Source organism: Anthonomus grandis, chromosome 1, assembly GCF_022605725.1.
Source record: "Anthonomus grandis grandis chromosome 1, icAntGran1.3, whole genome shotgun sequence".
Classification (NCBI taxonomy): domain Eukaryota; kingdom Metazoa; phylum Arthropoda; class Insecta; order Coleoptera; family Curculionidae; genus Anthonomus; species Anthonomus grandis.
Window position 1 is genome coordinate 28,793,580 of NC_065546.1, and position 23,447 is coordinate 28,817,026.

At 33.3% G+C, this 23,447-nt stretch overlaps 1 protein-coding gene and 1 long non-coding RNA gene across 5 annotated transcripts in view; one reads left to right on the forward strand and one right to left on the reverse strand.

Annotated features, from left to right (window-relative positions):
• LOC126745967 (glycerol kinase-like) overlaps positions 1 to 23,447 on the forward strand; it is a 41,290-nt gene that overhangs the window by 9,707 nt on the left and 8,136 nt on the right. For both annotated transcript variants that reach the window (XM_050454025.1, XM_050454031.1), the window contains exon 8: positions 10,614 to 10,957. In XM_050454025.1, coding sequence (XP_050309982.1) covers positions 10,614 to 10,957 — 344 coding nt within the window. The remainder of the gene's footprint in view (positions 1 to 10,613; positions 10,958 to 23,447) is intronic.
• Positions 253 to 6,816, reverse strand: LOC126745981 (uncharacterized). 3 transcript variants are annotated; one of them, XR_007663765.1, is made up of 5 exons: positions 3,037 to 6,816; positions 2,213 to 2,968; positions 1,035 to 2,137; positions 898 to 955; positions 253 to 679 (listed from the first exon to the last, which is right to left on the reverse strand). It is a non-coding gene; the product is annotated as an uncharacterized LOC126745981 (long non-coding RNA). The 3 variants fall into 3 exon arrangements; XR_007663764.1 differs by having other exon boundaries at positions 1,035 to 1,922; positions 1,989 to 2,137; positions 2,213 to 6,816; XR_007663763.1 differs by having other exon boundaries at positions 2,213 to 6,816.

Below are 23,447 nucleotides of genomic sequence, written 5' to 3' on the forward strand. Positions count from 1 at the left end.
CTCCTATATTGTATTCTATGCTGACGTTATTAGTGGGTTGCATTTTCAAAATTTATAGGTTTATTTTTTAAATAAAATTTTAATGATTTGATGTTTTTTGAAAATGTTTTTTATAATTGGTGATATAATTACACTTAATTGCATAACAAAGTCGAAGTAGAAAATAAAGCTCACGGTTAAATAAGCAGGTAGGCAATAAAAAATATTATTCAGAGATAGGTAAGGTAAGTATACTAAAAAGCAGACTTTAGGAAAAAACAGTTTTATTTCTTTACATCCAATAATAATTCAACCGCAATAGTATCTGATTCCTGTAAAGAGATCCCTTTATTGCAGACTTTTTTTTTTGTTTTTTCTTTGTGGACGAAAATCTTCACTGTGGTGTGATTTTTTCATTATGCACAATGTGTTTAGTTGATGGAAAAGCCATGGTGTTGTGGTCTAAAGCTTCTAGGGTGGGCAGGAGAGAATTGAGAACTCTTTCAACAACATCCAACTTTTGGTCAGTATTAGCAGAATTTAAAATATCTTGAAACTGCATTGCCAGTTTTTGTTGCCTTTCGTGCACTGACACACTTTTGTCGTTTTGGTTTCGTGGATAACTGTTGAAGAATTACATCCGATTTCTCATTTCCATCAGAGTTGTCAATACATAATTTAGGTGGAGATTCGTGTACATCTAAAAATATACATATTATTTTAGGAAAAATTTCGTCAACAGTGTGTCAGAAAATTGTAGTGACAAAAGATAACCAAAACCAACCAAGATAAAATTGAGACCAAAACCATTAACCCAAACAAATTATTTATTATCATCCAAAATTGACAGGCACTAAATAATAATCAAATTTTACCAAAACCCAAAGAACATTAATCCTTTACACATATAAAACTTACAATATTAATTTTAATTAACAGTAAATATCAGTAGTCTGTATCAAAGTTATCTGATGTACTGAAAGAAAAAAAGGCATTATAAAATATTAAATATAAATTAAGAGCATTTTAGAAAGAAATACATATTAAAAACATACCGTTATCTACTATTTCATTGGAACTTCTAAATGTGGCAAGTAGGTGGATATGCTTACACATATTCAACTGTATTGCGGAGTCTTGGCAACTACAATAATATCTATGAAGACATACATTGCATTTTGAACATAAAAGCTGACATTTACAAGAGATGTTAATTTCTTGAATGAAGTAGATTTCCCTTCTATGTTCTGATGGGATGTCCCATCCATGCTCTGTGGAAACAACCACATTGTGGTCCATTTTTGTACTTTTATCATGTCGGTCTCGAATAGTTTTTAACTTGCTAGAAATTTTTCCTTTGTTTGCAACTGTTAGTCTATCAATAAGTTTATCTCTTACAAATCTCATGAGAGCTCCAATTCCTTTATCAAATCTTTTCACTTTTTTTGTTCCAAGATAAATATATTTAATGGTTTTATGCATTCTTTCTAAATGTATGTTCGTATTCAAGCCCGAATGTAATCTATAGCACTAAGCCCAGTATTTGGTATTATTTTGATAGTTTTCTTTGAAATAGCTTTTAAAATCCACTGTTTCTGGATCAGACATGTTATTGCAATAATTTTGTAACATTCTTTCAAATGCTACGGAATCTCTTTCCTGAAGTAATGTTCTTAGTTCTTTGTATATTAAAACCTGCCACAAAGAATATTAATTAGCTGTTAAAGAAATTTTTTTCCACTAGAAAGGAATAGATAACTTTATCTTAGAAAAATAAAGGGTTAGAGGTTTTTGGCCATTAAAATTTTGTGAGCTAAATCTCTCTTTTTCTACCATTAATCCCATTTTTTGAGGCTCACTGTGCATTCACTTACTTTTTTTTCCTGATTCTTAATTTTGGAGAGATTCTTCCTTCATGCACGATTGTGGTGAAAAATGCTTTCCTTTAAATTATTTATATAACTATAAACTTATTTGAACCTATTAGGAACCCCATTATTGTTACCTACTTAATTATTGCAAACGTTGCTGTATATGATTTGGTTGATTTGAACGTAATAAAAGTCAGTCGTATAGTAACAAGCAACTTGATTATTTCCAACCCCTTCAGAAATACGATAGTAATTTTACACGATCAAGGTGCCAAGTGCAAAATAATCTAAAAATAAGTTTCAAAATTTAATTAATACAAATATTATGGATAAATAAAAAAATACATATAATATAGATATACCTTTTCTTTGGAATGCCCATCACTTGAAGCCAAGCATAGGTATATGTCAGTTAGGTCAGACATAAAAATGTTTGGTGTTATTATTCCAACTCGTTTTAATATCTCATTAAAGAATAAGGTAGTCACAACTATGTCAGCCCGATTTGATAAGAGGAAAGCACAAGGAAATCCTTCTCTGAGATCATCAACTATAAGTAATGTGTGCAATTCAAAGTTGTAAGCATTCATTCCATGTGTTCCATCTAAACATATGCAGTCAGATCCAATTTTTTTTAAATATTTCAGACTGGGCTGGTGTCATTATAATAAGGACAAAATCTTCATTTTTTAACTGAGGTAGTTCTTCCAAAATTATTCCCTGTGGCTTATAAAACAAAATAGAATTTCCTGTACGCTGCATCTCCAAGACCCAAGATTCGACACTAATGGCATCATTCGGATGTCGAACTGATGAAGAAGACAAATTAAATGCTGCTTCAATGTTAAATAAGTCTTTTTTGTTGTAAGATTCACTCTTTTTAATTTTTCGTCAGTAATTGAATCTCAAATTTCATCCAATATACTATCAAACGGTATTTTTGCAGCAATCTTAGATGCAATATTTTTTCTTTCCAATTGAGTTAGCTGTAGGTGACCTTAATTTTTTTTTTAATTTATGTAGGCAGATATGTCTAAATTTAAACTTTGAGGTTACATAATTAGTAGGTATTTCAAAAAATTTAAGTATTTTTTTAATTGATAGTGGCAAATTTGTACCTATAATGTAATTTTTTAATCATTTTTATATCAAATAAATAAATCCGACTATATCAAATTATACCTACATATATCAAGCTTATGTCCAACATGACTATCAAGGTACTTTACTTTTACATCTCCTTCACTTTTAATAATTAACTGGATGTGTGAAGGCCAATAAGCATTTATTTTATTGGATCCTTGTGTCTTAAGGGTTCGCTTTCCTTTTCCTTTAGGAAAATAGTTTCCAGAGCGATGACAAACATAACAAATAGAGGTATGAGACTGAAATGATTCTGCTTGCGTCTTTTTAATATATTTTGTATTTGTTTCAGTTTCGATTTTCACTAGAAATAATCACATTCACAGTATAATGGCATAAGGAACATTTTTTTGGGTCTTTTAGGTTTTTTTTTGTAATATGTTATTCTCCTTTTGCTCATGTTGTATTTTGACATGCCTCCTTAAACTTTTTTTATGAGTAAAAGTTTTTTTACACACACTACATCTTATATTGGAAAAATCAGAATTTTTATTATACTTTAAAGGAGTTAACGAGGTTTTTTTTGAGATTCTTCTTTCGAATGAAATTTTTTTAAGTGTTTTCTTAAATTTGATACGGAACTATAAGTTCTTTCACATCGTACACACTCATTTTGATTCATTTTGGTTTACAATCAGCAGAAAACGTAATATTAGTCAATAAAAAGTTTAGGTTCTCTTTTTTTTTTATTTTACATTTTAATTTGAGGTTAGGAAGCACAGAACATAAATAACAGAAGGCAGTAAACGCACGGCACGTATCGTATGTCGTAACTTCATTCGGACCCGATCCACATTCGGGATCAAGTTCCCACTCCGCCTAGAACGATTTGAGCAGATCGTTTGAATGAGCCATTCTTTTTTTGCTCATTTTTCGCTTATTCAGAAAATATTTCATTTCAAAAGTGTAAATATAATTTAGGTGAAGTAAGGTCCCAATCCCAAATATTTCTCTGAGGGATGCAAACTGATGCAATGCAATCTTGTTTAGACTTGCATTTTGGCAGTTTGAGATCTCAGACTTACTTGGAATTAATCCCAACATTCTCAACTCACTCAATATTTGACTAGAAGCTCGGGAGCCACAATGCACTTTTGCTTGCGCACGCGTGAAGAAGAACAGGCTGATTTTATATAGTTTATTCTGTGTGTCTGCCGAGGAGAATTTTATTTATTTAATAATGTATTAAATTACTTTCGTTAGAAAATCATTTTAAATGTTATTAGCAAAGTTCGAGTAACTTATTTGGATAAGAACCAAATTTTTGGCCAATTTATTAGACAGAAGGAAAACGGTTATTTTTTTATTATAGATAACATTTAAAACGTTTTTAAAATAAAAATTTGCTAAAATGAAATAAGTTTCATTTTAATATTGAGATGCCCCTAGTATAAGTATTTTATAGTTCGGTGCATTCGCTCCAAATGCATATTTGTATTGAGTCCAGCATTAAGCCGAAAACAGTAAGCCCAAGACTCCATATTATTGATATAATATGTTTTAAAATATATTCCGAATTCTATGGTACTTTCTGTAGATAATAATGATTGAACAAAAGATTCAAGCATTGTTTGGATTCAAGGGTCTGTGTATCCAGAGCCATTTACCAACATACTTTTAACATTTTTATGTTCTCCAGTGGCGTGTGTGCGGGTTTTTCGCTGAATACTTTTATAAAGAAAAATGGTACGCCACTGGTTTTTCTTGTATTAAAAAATATTTTTAAATTCCCCGTTTTATTTGCAACATTTTTGATCCCTTGGACTTTGTCCGTTAGATGCACGGTTTTCGCACAAAAAATTAAAAAACATTTTTCTACTTTGACTGATCGCTATAATTTAATGTAAATTTATTTTTTTTTTGTTTAGGACCTATGTTTATAGGAACTTTTTTTCTTATTTTTGTCCAAAAAACACGTTCCTGAATTTTGTCGCAATATCTAAAAAACACCCTGTATACCAAACTAGTGATGTAAAATAATCAAATAACTACAAAGTAATCATTGCTATACTCTATTTCAGAAGTGTATAGAGCAATAAACTGGGGAATTCCGTTCTGTTTGGCTACATTTCGTGGTAGTTCATAGGCGCAGGTACTTATAATATTTATGAATTTAATTTTCACGGATTAAATGCCTTTATTTTGAAAGAGATTAAATACTAAATAAATACTTTTAATCCTTTTGTATAGGTACCTATCTTTTAACGCTTTGTAACATGCAAAAATGGGGTCAGGTAATATATACAGACTATAAATACTTTTAAATCATATTTCAAACGTTAGTAGTCACTGCTACGCTGTAGTGTAATCACAATATTATTATCCCAATATTTAAAAAATGGAGGTATTCAGTCCAACGAAAAGATGTACTAAAAATTCTCCACCATCGCTGAGTGAAAAAGTTATTATTTTAAATGTACATGATTGCATAAAACACGATTACCCTAGTTTTACTGTGCAAGAAATTGTTGAAAAATGTTCTCGAATAAGGGGAATTGGAAAGTCCACCATTTTCAAATTGTTGCGGGAAAGAAAAGTAGCAGGTCAAGTGGAATCTCCCAAGCAAAAGCCAGGACGACCTACAAAATTCCTTGATGAAAATGCTAAATGTATAATTCGAAGAAAAGTTCACTCTTTTTATTTTAAAAAGGAAATACCCACCCTAGACAAAATTTTAATGGAGCTTGGCCGAGATGACAGTATTCCGTTGATAAGTAGAAAACTTTTATGGAAAACTTTAAAAAATATGGATTTTGCCTGGGAAAAGCATAACCGCAAAGCACTTTTACTGGAGAGCGACGAAATTGTTTGTTGGAGACGACAATACTTGAGAAGTATCAAGCAGTACCGCAGGGAGCAAAAGAAAGTTTTTTATCTTGATGAGACGTGGATTAACGAAGGTTATATAGTCCAAAAAATGTGGCAAGACAAAAATATAACCAGTGCTCGCCAAGCTTTCATAGAAGGCCTGTCTACGGGTATTAAAGTACCTTCGGGAAAAGGAAAAAGACTTACCTTTGAGTCGACTCGCACAGGAAATTACCATGAAAACATGAACTCAGACGTTTTCGAGGACTATTTTGGTGAAATGATAAAATTTCTTCCGGCTAATTCGGTGGTGGTTATGGATAACGCAAGCTATCATTCACGGCGAATAGAGAAGACGCCAACTTCATATTCTTCAACTTCTTTATAGTGAAGAATTTAAAAAATGAGTCCCGATTTATGAAATGTAATGTTAATTTGTGTTACTTCTTTACATCAGTAATAACTTAGAATGTAGGCAAAAATAAAATAAACTTTAGTAAATTTGAACGATGAACCGCCTCGCCTGAAACTGACTTGCAAGTAACATTAAATAGAAATAAAATTAACGAAACATTTCTACTTACCAGGATGATTTTTTTTTACATGACCTTGCAAATTAGAACATTTGGAATAATGTTATTCGTAATACTTTATTTATACTTGCAAAAACGAATAATTCATATACATAAGCGAAACGTAAACAATTATTAAACAACCGCAATACACAAAAGACAAACTGAGGTTAGGTTCGTATACGTACTACGTATGCGAAAGCAAAAGTGCATTGTGGCTAATGAGCTTCTTGTAATATTCGGGGAAACTTTTGAAGATCACTTCTTTGATCAAATTTTTCAATTGTATTAAAAATGGTCTTCATATAGCGTCAAACATTTACAAACGAGGGGTTGCGATCCCTCGAGAGTAAGCGGATTATAATCAAAAGATCATATCCCAGACTCATCATTCGCTACAGTTTGGATCAGTTAAGACCCTACTGAAGACAATCTTATCACAGTTTTTTCTAAAAACTTTAAGTAATCACTACAGAGACACGTGGTGGATTATAGATAACGGCGACATCTCTTGATAAAAATATATAACTGATAGGATTCAATGGTTTTTGTAGAAAAACTAATCAATTTTACATCTGGACAGTGTTAAATATTATTGTTAGTAATAAAAAGACTGTAAATATTTGATTCTTGCTTATTTAACTATACAATATTTCTGAATTTCTTTGATTTAATTTTTCAATGTACATAAAACATAGAATGGTTCCTTTTTTTAAAAACGAGAAAATACGTAACAAGCTTTTTTTGAAAAATCGATAAAATGCTCATTAACTGAACTTACATATAAACACAGAACACTTATTTGGCATCCTTATGGAGCTTATAAAAACGGCTCTATTTTTATTTCTCTTGATATTCAAAATCCAATTCTGTTCGTTATATCCATCGATCTTCTTTACCTTTTTCCTGATAATGTTAAATTTTATGTAAAATATTTTTTTATAAGTCGATAGGCTCACTGGATTAGTAACCTCTGATTTATATAAGTTATGTATGTGAGTCATATGAATAGGAAAAGAAAATAGGAAACTCGTGTAGTTTCTTCTTCCATGGTTCAGTGGAGATCTAAAATAAAACATATTTTATTAAACGTTAAAAATCTTAAAATTGAAATTAACCAAAAAAAGGAAACGATGCCTAAACGGAACCAAGAGTCATCATAATATAAAGTGCATTCGCGATTAAAGGAACAACTTAATTTAAAATTCAGGAGTTTTTTCTTCTTTTATTTTTCGGACACATGGATTACTATTTTTTGCAATTAAAAAATTCTGTACTGGGTGCGTCAAGTAGAAACTATGGCGTTAACATTTATTTTTTCAAATAGACACCTTGTATATTATGACGTTTTACAATTCCATGATATAATATGAATACTTTTTGTATAGCAAACCATATACATGCCTAAAGTCAATGGTTTGTGAAATATGACGTAACAGACCAACGAAACATATGAAATTAAAACATAAAAATTTATTCTAGATTTATTGCAGCTAATGTTTAATATTTGATTCAATACGTCGTTTGCAGTCAGAATTTTGGTTACAGAGGGTCTCAAGTAAAAAATATGACGCCAACATTAATTTTTTATGTAATTTCTTAGAAAGTAACTAAACATTAGTATTTTCGAACGATTTCTAATTTTTGAACATATGAATATAATTGTCATTTCACGCACTTTTTTTTATATAATGCATTTATCTGAGAAAGAACGAATTGAAATACTCATGATGTTTGGTTTTGGAGACCGGATGGGTACTCCTCTCTTTGCTATCTTCGTTGGACAATTTCTTGATGCAACTTTTCCTAACAGATAGATTAGACGAAGAACACGGATTGAGTGGCCACTAAGGTCACCGGATATAACCCTATTATATTTTTCTGATGGGGCTATTTGAAGTCCAAAGTTTTTGTGAATAGACCAAATAATGTTGATGAGTTAAAGCAAAGAATTCGACAAGAAATTAATTTAAACTACTCTAAACGATCCGCAGGTGATTGAAAATGTGCAATTAACTTTGAAGTTACTTACTGACTTCAAAAAATGCATTGAAGTAAATAGATAAGTTGAACAGTTGCAGTAAATATTGTATAATTTTTATTTTTTAATGCCGTTTTAATGCCATAATTTTTTAATTCGTTAGTCTATTACATCAAATTGGACTAATCATATTTTAAGTATATGGTACGCTATACAAAAAGTATTCAGAGTATATCGTAGAATTGTAAAATGTCATGACATATAGGGTGTCATTTCAAAACATTATGTTGATGCCATAGTTTCTACCTGAGGTACCTCGTATAGAAAATTTTTATTGCAAAAAACGTGCAAGCGACTATGCTAATCGACGTGTCTATACGTACTATATACAGTGCGACCCATTTGTTTTCGGGTCACCCTGATAAAAAGTTTATTTTTGGTGCGATTTTGCTCGGGTTTTTTTTAAATGTTAGGTCCAGAAAAACTGCATCATTATAACAAAAAAAATTCTGTCATGCAAATTCCAAGGCCTACTAATGTCAGTTTTTAAGGGCCAAATTTTAAGAAACCATGCTAGGCATTTTTTTAGCAAAAAATTGTGTACACCACTGGATTCGGCATCCCCCAAAACGGCCTTATACCAAATTTCACCAAAAAATATTAAGTAGTAACAATTTTATGATAAAAAAAAAGAAATGCGCTTTACTTCTAAATTGTCTCTAAAAATTATTGAAATATTGAACTCTATTGTGTCTAAAAATTATTGAAATATTGAATTGTCACATTTGACATCTAACTGTCAAAAGTGGTAATAGAACGTGTTTAGATAGTATTAGTAATCATGGAAAATTTAAATTTAAGAGATAAAATTTAAATTGTTCGTCTTGTTGGTGGTAACACGCGTTCGATAAGAGAAGCTGCCAGAGAATTTAATATTAGGCATCCTGATAGACCAGTAAGTCTAAGTACTGTGCAACGTGTTAATAAAATTTTCAATGAAACAGGATCTGTTTCGAAAAATCTACTTAAAAATAGACATAATGGACGGCGTGGGCTCAGAAGAAATGAAAATTACATTTTGGAATATTTTAACGGCAATCCTCGAAGTAGTGTTAGAACGGCTAGTTTGGTCCTTAACATCCCCAGAGAAAGTATAAGAAGATGTTTGCAAAAAAATAACATAAAAGCATGTAAGCCAACATTTTTGCAAACCTTAGAAAATGGTGACCAGGCAAGAAGATTAGAGTTTTGCTATTGGCTTCAGGGAGAATATTTAAACAACAGAAACTTTTAGCAGTTTTTCTGGACCTAACATTAAAAAAAAATCCGAGCAAAATCGCACCAAAAATAAACTTTTTATCAGGGTGACCCGAAAACAAATGGGTCACACTGTATGTGTGAATACTTGCTAAATGAATATGTTCCTGTCACCGTGAATGCTGTGTATAAGTATAAGGGAACTAAAGAGTAATGGAATAAACTCTAAATCACAGGTCTCAAATTTATTAAATTAAAGTCAAAGGATTACATGTGTTTCATGAGGTTTAAACCTCATTTGTTTGTTTATATCATTTTAATATGTAGTAATTAGTCTCCATCCGATTTTACCTATTTTAACTTAATTTCTACTCTTCTATCATGTAGTGTTGTTCTCTGCTCGTTTTTTCGTTCTTTTTATTAGTGAATGCACAAGTGGATCTGATGATGCCTAGTATTGGCGAAACACGTGTAATCCTTTGACTTTAATTTAATAAATTTCAGACCTGTGACTTAGAGTTTATTTCATTACTATTTAATGTAAGCTGGTCTTTTTGAGAAAAGATGGACTATTTCTTGGAATAAGCGAACTATTTTAATATTTGCTCTGTAACCTTATTTCTTTTTTTATATGCGATATTAATGTATTGAGAATTTTATTAATAATAAAGTTAGTTTTTACGCAAATATGTGATTTAGACATTTTTGATTTTAGCCTGTTAGTGACACTAATGATTTGTTCCTTGCCTAATATCGGGAGAGTGATAATACTATTGCTTCCTGTCCGCAAATCAAAATTTAATTAATTTCCTTTCGAACTAGTGGTATACACTCTCAAAATATTCGGTAAAGGCTGTTACAACCTCCATTGATGTATTTACCAACCTGTTACTATATGGCATGCAGATCTGTTCCCATATGCCAACTTGATCCCTAATGTTGTGTTGGGCACAATTGCCTGTATTTTTAATTATTTTTCTATTTTTTTTTTGTTTTATTTAGTGTAATCTGTGGCTTAACTGAAGAAACCAAACCGGGACACCTAGTAAAAGCGGCCCTAGAAGGTGTGTGCTACCAAGTGACCGACGTATTGAAAGCGATGTCCCTGGACTGTGGCATTCCATTGAAAAAACTGTTGGTGGATGGCGGAATGACGGTGAACGACTATCTGATGCAGATGCAAGCCGATTATTGTGGGATCCCGGTGGTAAGACCGACTATGTTGGAAACGACCGCACTGGGGGCGGCAATCGCCGCCGGTAGTGCACGGGGGGTGGAAGTTTGGAACGCCGCTAAGATACAAGCGACCCCCAATGATTTGTTTATGCCTTCGCTAAGTCCTGACGGTTAGTTTTTGCTTATTTAAAAAAAAAGTATGTTTACACAGAATGAGTCATTAATATTGCACGAAAATTTAAAGGCGTATTTTTTGGGTCAAAATATTGAAAAGACTTTCCTATTAACCTATGGCCGACAATGCTTATAAAATGCCTAAAATAATAAACAAAAATAAAAAGTAAACTTCAAAAAAATATGGGAACTTTCATTGAATTTTTGTTGTCAAAGAAAAACATATCTATGCATCGCTCGTACGTCACAAAGAATGCAAGAAAAAAAGTCTATTGGTCAAAATTTAAACACACTCTACCTTCAAGATTTTGTTATTGATTTTTTTGTAATCGTTTACAGTAAATAAAATATTGGTTTGTTAAATGCTAGTAAGTGACCCGTACCTGTATTGAAGTTCACAGTGACTTTTCTGTACTAAACAGTTTTTTAAATTTTCATTTCAAATGAATTACAGTAACAGAGAAATGTGTGATATGCATATTTACGAAGAAAGATTCCTGAATCGGGCCATTTCCACATAGTCAAATGTTTATTCGCCTCCATCAGTGACTCGGTGAAAATGTCAATTTCAAGGAATTGCCCGCTAGCAATGAACGACCTGCTTCGTACAACAAGTACAAGAAAGATTGCTACAATACTAAATATTAGTCGATCAACACTCGACAGTCTTCAGAAAAGTGAAGAAAGAACTCTTATATTCGTACCATTTACAGGGAGTGCACGCACTTTTAGCAGGTGATTTTTTTCAAAGACTCGCATTTTGTCGATGGTTACAACAAAAATAAGAGGAAATCCTCAGTTCCTGGTGCACGGGCAACAATTTTCGGTTAATGTATGGGTGGGAATTCATGGAGATACCTTGAATGATCCATTTTATTGCCAGAACGATTACCTGGAGATGTTTATCGGCGTTTTCTCGAAAATGAACTAGCTGCATTATTAGAAGAAGTCCCCCTTGATCTAAGATATCCAATGTATTTTATGCACGATGGTCGTCCATCGCACTTGCTAAATTGCCCGAGAATATTTAGATAGAGAATATCCCAAACGCTGGATAGGCCGCGGGGATCTACAACCGTGGGCTCCGCGATCTCCCGATTTAAACTCATTAAACTTATTCCTCTGGGGCTACCTAAAACAATTAGTTTATACTACTCCAATTGAAAATGTTGAAGAGTTAAAAAATAGGATAGTGGCAAGTTGCGCAACGATTCTAAACACAGGAGGCATTTTTGAACGAACGAGTGCGACAATCAGTGGTTCGTAGGGTAGGTGCTTGCATTGAAGTTGGAGGGCAACATTTTCAACAATTTTTATAACCTCTACTCCTAGTTTGTGTTTTACGTCATGTTAATCACTTTTCCTTTTTGTAGAAACCTTTGATTTTATGATTTTATAAGAATGAAATCGAATAAATAAAATGCCTGTTTTAATGGATGCATTTAAAAATTCGAAATGGAATACGTCGCGCCCTCTATTAGTGAGGATCATTTTGACATAATATTATCAAAAACTTCTCGTTTACCTTCAAATTATTTTAAAAAAATAAATTAAATTTCCAACCCCTGTATCTTCGCAGGGAAGCATTTTCGGACATGGGTTTATAGGAAGTTTTTTCAGTATCTTGACCCAAGGAATAAGCCCTTAAATTTTCGTGCAATATTAATGACTCACCTTGTATACATGGGTGTCTGCGAAAAGTTAAGACTTGAAACTGGAGATAGGTACTACAGACCAAAATAAGTGTGACTTGATTCAAACATACCTTTGTCCAAAATTTGATAGTTTGCGAGATACAGGCTGACAAAATTACAATTTTATTTTTTATTTTTGCCTTATTGCTTCAGAAGCATCTCAGATTACTCGATGAGGAAGGTTTTCTAGGATGAGAAACAAGGCTCTGTTACTTTTTATATCCAAACTTCTAAAGGACGCCACTTACAGCACTATTTCGGTGCTGTAAGTGGCGAATAATTTACCATAATTTTTTTATGCTAGCCTGTATACAACTGACCAAAAAATCTGATTTTCTCGTATTTCCGCAACAAACAAAAAAACATCCACTTTTTAGAGGTTTTAGACACCTCTAAAAAGTGGATGTGGTAAAAGTGGTTGGTAGTTTTCGGGATATACGACATAATAATTAGCTTTTAAATAAAACCGAGAACAGCATTTAAAGTTTATATGTGTAGTGTATGACTATGCAAAGGGCGATTTCTACTTATTATACGGACTCGTAAATAACATTGACTGGAATAAGTTGGAGGACTAGGCTGATCTATTTTGGAGGAGCTATTTTATGAAAAACTATTTGTCTGTATTGATGATACAATACCCTAAAAACATTCAGAATGTCAAAGAGATATCCTAATTTCTTAACTCCTGAGCTCATAGCAAATATCACACGTAAAAATCATCTTCATAAGCAAGCAGTTGTAGATGAATATAAGAAGAGGTAAAATTGGTTAGTAAGAAAGCATTTAGACCTTACAGTGAAAATATTTAAAAAAAATATGTAGACAACCAAATAATTTCTGTTTTTTTATTAAATCTCTAAAGGTAGGTAAATAATGACATTACATTAGAAGTATCTTATAAAAACGAAAATATAACCGGTTGTCAGGCTATTGTAATTTATATAATAAATACATTTAGAATAGAATACATTTGCGCAATACTTTGGCGATGTTTTTCAAAAATCAAATAGTAGTTAAATAGATTTACTTAATGACTGTTATGAGGATTTTTCTTTTTCAAAAACAAGGGTTTGAAGATATTTTTCAGGGTATTAAAAACTAAAGCCCAAAAAGGTCGCTGGTAGAGACAATATGCCTGCATACATTTTTAAAGGATGCAAGAAAAATGCATAAATCAGTAGTCTCCTTTTTTGCACACCCCTGTATATTTTTATGTAATTCCCGTAATAGATGACTTAGCCGATTATTTTTATTACAATGCATTTGGTAACACGAATAGTTTTTTAAAGGCTCAGTTGCAATATTAGGATTTTTTATTGTGATGACTCGACATGTTGTATTTAGAATTTTAACTATTGGACTTGACCTAGAAACGATTGTTGATGCAATAAAAATGCGTGATGATATTTCGTTATTTAAAACAACAGAGTCCTCTGTCAAATGTTCTAGCTGTTTACTTTTTCTGATAATTTCATCTCGGAGAAATAGTTTAAAAGTCTTTTTCAGGGCAGTCGTAAATTGGTGTAGAGATTTGTTTATTATAATGTATTATGTTCATAATCCAATTAGCGTAATCTAATTAACATTGGTATTGCGTTATAAAAACTCTTCCGAGAATTCCATCTGCCAGAATTGGAAAATCCTCTTCGGCTTTGTGAAAATTATGGTCTATTGCATAATTGCCAAATAATATTTGAGTTTTTGTGCTACCTAAAGAATTGATATAACCGTCTATTACACCCTTAATCCTACTAGCGTCTGATCTATTGACTAGTTGGTTTCGATTTATTTTTGTTCTCTTAATCAGAGTAATATCGGCTCCAGTGTCTACTATCAAGGTTATAGAATTGTTTCCTGTCATTTGGGTATTCACGATAATAAAATTTGTAAGTGACAGGTCCAAATTAAAAATATTTATAGTTCCCCCATTGGACTCTGATGAGGTACTAAATCGTTTCCCGAAGGCTCTGTATCGTAAGTATGTACCGAAAAGCCTCCTCGGCTCCTTTGATAGCGTCCTCTGTAGCCTCTGTTTCTATCATTACCTCGAACATAGTGATTATTTTGATTACTTGGCCATGTAAAATGTTCGTTTTGATTACGGGTCGATTCTTGATACCTATCGAAGCCATTTTTCCTCCATGGTGTCCGATGGTTATTACCCCTACCTTGATAAAAATTTCCTCTGTTATTATAGAATCTGTTTTGGGCAACAAATACTGCAGAAGTTTTAGGTTCAGAGTCGACACTTACGAATTTGATCAGTGCCTCTTGGGTGGCATTGAAAGTGCCTGCCTCCATAATTAACTTTACCTTTTCTGAAGTTGAATTTGATTTTAGAGCTTTAACCGCTACATTAGTTGTATGTGCTACGCCACGGCTGCTGGTACGCCTTCATTAATATATGCCCTTTTGAGGCTGGTTGCTAGAGCTTCAATATCTGTGGTATATTTTGATGTGTCGTTGTGACCTTGGTTTAAGGCCAACAACTTCGCTGAAACTGATTGCGAACTCTCGCCCTTAATGTTATTTCGAGTTTATCAATTATAACTTCCAAAGTATCGTTATCTGCAATCAGATCTCTTGCTTTCCAGGATAATTTTGTTTTAACAAGAGCCGCTGCGTTTGCTTCGTTGCCTACACAATTTTCTCGAACTAAGTTTAAAGCATCAAGAAATGATTTCAGCTTTTCCGCTGATCCATCAAATTCGTTGTAAAATTCAATATTTTACTTGCAAAATTTAAAAAAAACCATTTTACTCACTGCCATTTTTTCAACTTTAATTTTAACCTGTTGTTTTTCAGTGTCTGAAATATCTGTGTTGTTTGAGCTATTATCAGAGTCTTGAATGATTGCTATGTCCTCATCTATTATTTCTGGATTTATTAGTTCAGTGCACGATGTAGGTATTTTATATGGAACATTAAGTATTTGATATGACCTAAGTTCTCTATCTCGCAAAGCAGAAAATTGTTTTTTAATTAAATGATATTGTTTTTCATCTAAATTTTTATAACTATATAAATATAACTTAATAAATTGATTATAATATTTAAGTAAATTATCTATAACTTCGTTTTTTAACTGACTCACTTTTAGGGACTTTTTTCTTTAAAACCCGTTTTGATTCATTTGAAATTAATTGCCTTAAGTTTAATAACTTGGTATAAAGTTCTTCCCAATTTAACGACATAAATATTTAAATTTAACATTAAATTAATATATATTATATTATGTATACGATTCCTGTAAAAACTCATAACCAAAAATAAATAATATATGTATTATAATATAATTAATATAAATTGCTTGATGCAAATAGTTGATTTTATACTATTTAAAACCAAAAATATGTATATACCATAGTTAAATGTCAAATAAAAATAAATAATTAACCATAAATAAATAAACAATCAGACTACCTGTAGAATTATAACGTTAAAATTACATACCAACTAAAATAAATATTTTGCAACCTGTGTTAGATAGCTTCAGCTCCTTCATGCGTCAGTCCATATATTACATTTTTCTCACTAATTCCCGTTTACTACGCCCGCAAACACTACTAAGTGTCTTAAACTTCAACTTAATTAAACATCGACGATTGGAGCTTTTAGCATAATTCTTCTGGTTAAGTCTTTCTTCATCACTCGACGATAAGCCTTTCTGAGTTTAAGAAACACTATTATTACTAGTGCCCCAACAATTATATAAAGTAACACACGTATATCGGTTGGGACATGTATGTTCTGCTCTTCCACGATAAAATTGGAATTTTCCGCATCTGTGTCCATTACTTCGGCATGCTTGGAGTTGGTCGTACCCATTTTAAGATGATTCCAAAGTCACAGACTATAGACTTTTGTTATTGTACGCCATGCTTCACTGTATACACACTGTATAATTTTATGGTTAACTCATCGTTTTAATACTACATCATTGCTTTATTAAAACTGGTTTTTATCTTCGGTATAATTAATACTCTAACAAATTAAACAAATTGACCAATATCATAATGTGCTGACAAAGCCTGGTACCAATAAACATTTTAGTAGGTGATGGTCTCCATGTAAAGTAGAACACGTGGGGTATTGGTATACAAATACAAAACAAGTAATATTCCTAAGTAGGTTAAAACATTATACTGTGTCCTATTATTTACAGGTACCACAAGCTCTTGCAATGCCTTTCAGTCTAATTTTCAACCTATCTCTTGAGGAGGAAATGTTTCCAGATAATTTGCAATATGGAATTATTACTCCTGTGTTTAAGTCTGAAAATGCCGCTTAGGTAGAGAATTATAGACCAATATCTGTATTTTTGCAAATGTGCTTTATAATGCCGTTCTGCATTTCGTTCTGTCCTGAGCAGCATGGATTTCTACCTGGAAAGTCTACGATATCTAATCTATGTGTTTTTACAAGCTATGCAGCAGAGTCCGTTAATAACAAAACTCGATTAGATGATATTTTGATAGACTGCGGGTGTTCCTAAAATCATATCTCTTTGATAGGTTAAATTAAGTTAGAGTCGGGAACAGTTTGTCTTAAATTTTCACATCAACAGAAGAGGCACAACAAGGAGGTTATTCGGGCCTTCTTCTCTTTACTATAATTATTAATGATTTACCTAATTGTGTCCAGTATGCAAAAAGTTTGTTATATGCTGATGATTTTAAGTTAATTCTAGAAGTATTTTTAAGAAGAACTGCTCCACCATGGGGGCCGATTACTGCTTCACTCAACCGCCTTCAATTTCTGCAGCGGTTTTTTGTTGTAAAGTTAATTTAATTCAAGAGAAAACAACAAAGTTCAATTTTGATTTGCTGCGAGCGTGTCTTCCATCTTACAACTGAAACGGAGACGATACCGCGAGACGGTTCAAATGCGACTCGCTGCGAGGTGACGAGCGACTGACTCAAAGACGCCGCGCTGGTGGCGGTTATTTATAGAACATCAAAAGGCTGGTAGTGGCATGGTAGAAAAGCGACGTTGCCGCGGATTAACTTATTTTAAATTGTGTTCAATTTTAGATTTTACAGTTTTTATCCGTTGTAGAATTACAACATATTCCCCCCCCTTGAAGTAACTACTTCAAACAAAGAAAGTAACTGATTAAGTTTGCAAGCACAAGAAAGATACATATTATCTAGATTTAAGATTACAGAGGTAGCCTTTAAATTAAATCAATTCTAAACATTAGGTCAAAACTTGGTTACAAATTAAAGTCACTTAGAACTTAAAACACTTAATTCTACATCTTTAACTAAACATTTCAGGAACTTAAAATTATGCTAACAACAATATAAATTAGGCTAACACATTATCTATTCTTTAAAACACTTAACAGTCTTGGTTAGCGCCATTAGGCAAAGGACATAATTTGGTAATTGGCCTGGTGAAGGTTCCATCTCTAGTTAATACCTTAACCACTCTGACTCTTTTGTCCTTGCCTGGTAAAAGTTCAATTATTCTAGCCATAGGCCAATGTAAAACAGGGGTATTATCCTCCTTTAGGAGTACTAAGTCGTTAACCTTAAGGTTGGGACAAGGATATAACCACTTCGGGCGATTTTGAAGTCTGTTAAGGTAATCTACAGACCACCTTTTCCAAAAAATTTGCCGAACGTTAGTAATTTTTTGCCATAAATCTAGTCGATTTTCGGGGACGTTTGTCACATCATGTTCAGCAAATGAGGTAAGAGATCTACCTATTAGGAAGTGTCCAGGAGTAAGGAATGTCAAGTCTGAGGGATCATTTGATATGGCACAGAGTGGCCGTGAATTTAACACTGCCTCAATTTGGGCCATAACGGTGCTAAGTTCTTCAAATGTAAATTTTGTATTCCCTACTAGTCGAATGAGGTGGTGTTTTGCGCTTTTAACAGCGGCTTCCCAAATACCTCCATGGTGTGGAGATCGAGGGGGTATGAACTTCCATTGAATCTCAGAAGTTGCCAGAAAGGTTTGGATAGCCTGAGAGATACTATGTTTAGAGAGAAAATCATGAACCTCCTTAAGATGGTTACTGGAACCTAAAAAATTTGTTGCATTGTCACTAAAAATTATCTTTGGGTTTCCTCGTCGGCTAACAAAACGTTTCAGGGTGAGTAAAAAGGCTTCAGTTGAAAGGCTAGACACCAATTCGATATGGACTGCACGAGTAACCATACATACAAAAACAGCCATATAACATTTAGTTATTGGTGCCCTTCGAAGATTAGAGCTCTTAATAAAAAATGGGCCTCCAAAATCAATACCTACATTTGAAAAGGGGTGAGAGATACACACACGTTCTCTTGGCAAGTCAGCCATAAGTTGGGCAGCTGCTTGGGCCTTAAATCTAAAACAAGTTAAGCAAGAGTGAATGATTCTTTTAATTTCTCTAAGCCCATCAAGAGGCCAGTATCTAAGTCGAACATTGGATAGAGTATTTTGGGGTCCGGCATGACACAATCTTATGTGTTCCCTTCTCAAAAGAAGTTGCACAATATGAGATCTTGAAGGTAATAATAAAGGAAATTTCTGTTCAATAGGAACTTCTGAGTTGCTGAGTCTACCACCAACATGCAGCATTCCATCCTTGCCAATGAATGGGTTTAACTTTAAAAATGGTTTATTTTTCAGGGGTTTCTCATTCAAGAGTTGTTTAATTTCGTAGAAAAAATATTGATTTTGAACCAAAGCAATTAATTTGTTCTCAGAGTTTTTAAGCTCCTCTAGTGTAAGAGATGTGTCTTGTTCCTGAGCTAATTTCCTACATTTATTAATGAATTTTAAACAGTACGCAAAGCTACGTTGTAGCCTTGTAAAATTTGAAAATCTGCTAGATAAGTAATCACAAAAGTGTTCCGATGAAACTTTACTCAGATGACTACATACCCTTTCTTCGGGTGGATTTGGAACATTGATTTGTACATTATAGGTTTCTAAATCAAAATTAGTATCTTGCAAAAAAGGTGGGCCGTGCCACCAGAGATCTGATTTTATCAAATTTGAAGGTGTCATTCCTCGAGAGAGAATGTCCGCTGGATTATCCTTCGATTTCACGTATCTAAAGGTATAATTAGAGGCAACTTCTTGTATTTTTGCTACTTTATTAGACACAAACTGAGTCCATCGAGAGGGAGAAGCACGAATCCATGCTAATACAATCTCAGAATCTGTCCACAGGTTTACCGTAAATGAACAAGGAATTTGCTCCTGTAGAATAGTTACTACTCTTCTAGTCAATTTACTACACAAAAGAGCACCCAGAAGCTCCAATCTAGGCAGTGTAATATTTTTTATTGGAGACACTCTGCTTTTTGGGGAGATAAGTATGCAAGATGTACATTTATTTAAGTAAACAACACGCATGTAAACACAGGAGCCATATGCCTTTATGCTGGCATCCGAAAAGGAATGAAACTCTAGTTTTAAGATATTGGTTTCAGTCAGTAATGGTCGCGGTACATTTAGACCCTTGAGAGCGGGAAATTCTGTTATAAACTTTAACCATTCCTTGTGAATATCTGGACTTAAACAATCATCCCAGTCTAATTTAGCGATCCATACCTTTTGCATAATTATTTTTCCAATTACTGTGATTGGGTTGATGAGACCAATTGGATCAAAAATTTGGGCTATTATAGAGAGGACTTCTCTCTTCGTATAGCTATTCTTTATTTGGAGATTGGGTAAGGACACTGAAAAATAGTCACCCTTTGGATCCCAATAGAGTCCTAGCACCTTGTTCGAACCATTTTCTGGAGCAATTATATAATTTTGCTCTTGTGATGAGTTGGAAATATCCTTGAGAAATAAAGTGGAGTTGGAGCACCATTTGTGTAAATGAATACCAGCCATGTTAAGAAGTTGAGTCACTTCAGAATAAGTCTTTTTTAATGTATCAAGGTCATGGGTTGAATAGAGAATATCATCCACGTAACATGTTTTTAGGAGTGCCATACTTCCTAGAGGAAATTTATTTTTATTTAAATTTGCCAACTCAACTAAACAACGTATACTTAAGAATGGTGCACAATTTGTGCCATATGTCACTGTCTGAAGTTCTAGACATTGCAATTGTTCACAAGGAGAATCACGCCACAGTATATTCAGCAAAAACGTATGCTTAGGGTTAATTCTGATCTGCCTGAACATTTTTTGAATGTCTGCAGTGAAGGCAAACTTAAAGAGTCTAAAATTTAAAAGGACATCATAGAGTTCTGGCTGAATTGAATAGCCTTTAAGCATAATGTCATTAAGGGAGACTCCGCTGGTGGTTTTCATGGAACCATCAAACACTACCCGGAGTTTAGTTGTGAGATTATCCTCTCGTAACACACAATGATGTGGCAAAAAGAACTTTTTGTGAGACAATTCATTCGTAAGGGTAAGAGGAATAACTTTAGCATGCTGCAAGGAAATGTATTCCTCGATAAAGGATTTATAGTCAGAGTAGAGCTTCTTATTTTTACTAAGTTTCGATTCAAGATTCAAAAATCTTTGTTTTGCTCTATAAAAAGAGTCACCTAACTTTTGAAATTCATTCGGAGTTTTTAAAGGTAAATCGACTTGAAATCGTCCATTTGGCAAGAAAGTAGTGGTAGCCTTAAAAATCTCTTCGGCCTTATTTTCTAAAGCGAGTGCAGGTCTTTCTATTTCTTCAACCTCCCAGAATTTTTGCATAAGAGATTCTATTGAATTTTGTTTAGGATCACATATTGGGCTAGTCTGAACAAAAAATGAGAAGTTTGACATATCTGAAGCATTTTCCTCAGGTTGAGTATTGTATTTCAGGTTCCTCTTATAATTCAAGGAACTTTCAGGAAGAGATCCAGATATAATATATCCAAAGTAAGTATTTTGTAGGGTGGGTAATCCCTTTCCTAACTTAATGAGTCCATCAATTAATATTTCATTGTAAACATCACAACTGAGAAGTATATTAATTGGACCAGGCACAGAATATGTCGGATCAGCAAGCTTAATATTCTGAGGTAAGCTTAGTGAGCTTCTATTTATATTTACTTGGGGCAATTTTGACGTTATTTTTGGCAATATTGCACAAGAGACATCAAAATTGATGGTAGTGCTGTTATGTGGAAATATCTTTATGTCCACCATCAAATCTGACATTGAACACTTCTCAGAAAGAGTGGAAATTTCAAGTTTTCTTGAATATGAGGTAAGCTTTAATTTATTACATAAATCTTGGGTTATAAAGGAAGTCTGACTTCCATTGTCTAGAAGTGCCCTTGCTGTTACCGGAGTTCCATCCTTAGTATACAGTGTAACAAGTGTTGTGGATAAAAGTATATGACTTTTTTGGCCTGTCTGAGCAATAGCTGAGAGGCATGAGGTTTGATTTTCAGGCTGAAAACATTCTAAGGGATCTGTTATATCTTGTGTCGAAAAACTGGAGGAATTAGGAATAACCACGGGAGTATCTTCCTCCTGTTGTGTAGTTATGTGTAATGTTTGAGGTCTTGGACTCGAAAAACTTGCTGTTTTAGCAGGGTTTTGCGATGAATGATGACCAGAGACTTGGGCGCTATTGGAGGGGTTGTAAGAGAGAGATGAAATCTGATTTCTATTTGTCTGAGAAGCATTTGAGGGAGTACTTGTAATATTTCTTGTTGCTGGGTAACTTATGTGTAAAAGGGAATGGTATCGACCATTGCAGATGCTGCACGAGACCTGGGAGCTGCAGGTCCCAACCATATGTTTTGTGCCTAGACAATTTCTGCACAACTGTTGAGTTTTAGTGAAATTAAATCTATCCTGTGGAGAAATTTGTTTAAATTTATCACAATGATATAACTTGTGATTTGTCGCTGAACAAAACAAGCATTTTAAATATGGGCCAGTCGAAGGGCCAGTTGACCTAAAGTTTTCAGCATTATGTAGGGTAACCCTTGCCTTAGATGGCTTAGATTCTTGTTTAAATTCATTAAAGCTGAGCTTTTCTAATATTTCACATCTTTTTTCCAGAAATTCATGAAACTGAGCAAGAGTGGGAATTGACTTAGGACCTATTTCATATTCGAAGGCTCTATGAGTAGAATGATCAACTTTTTCTAAAAATATTTCAATGAGAATTAAATCCCAGTGTTGCACTGGTACATTCATATTTCTGAGGGCTTGCAGTGTTTGTTTAGACAGAGTTAAAAAATCTCTTAAGGTCTGAGAGTTTGTCTTGACTAAAGAGGGAGCCTTCAGCAGGCGTTTAATTAAAAGGCTAATAACACGAGACTTATTTTCATACCTATCCTTTAATGTGTCTAATGCTATTTGAAAATTAGTATCAACAACCTCAATGTTTTGAATAAGATTTAACGGTTCACCCTTGAGGTAGGATTCATACAGTAGGTTCCATTCAGAAAAATTCCCAGTAAATGGGTTTATTGACAGTTGAGGTAGTTTGACACTTGATGAGGCTGGTGAATTACCAATTTCAGTGTTTCTACTAGAATTATTCACTATAGTAGTAGAAGAACCAGATCTTGAAGAGGTGTGTGCATAAATTTTATCTTTTATTAAAGTAAGGGTTGTGACATACCTTGCCTCCCACTCGTCTACTTCTGTGGAAATTAAAGTACTGTCAAATTGCTCAAGTTCTTGTTGAATTTGTTCATAATCATTAAAATAAGAGATTAATTGCTCCTTTTTTATTTCAAGAGTACTGATCGAGTCACAGTCTGGGTTTTGCAGCACCCAGTTATAAGTACGAGTGATTCTAGCCTTTAAACTAGCCAGTCTTTTGTTTGCACCCACTGTCAAGTCTGGTGCTTCTGCACTTTCC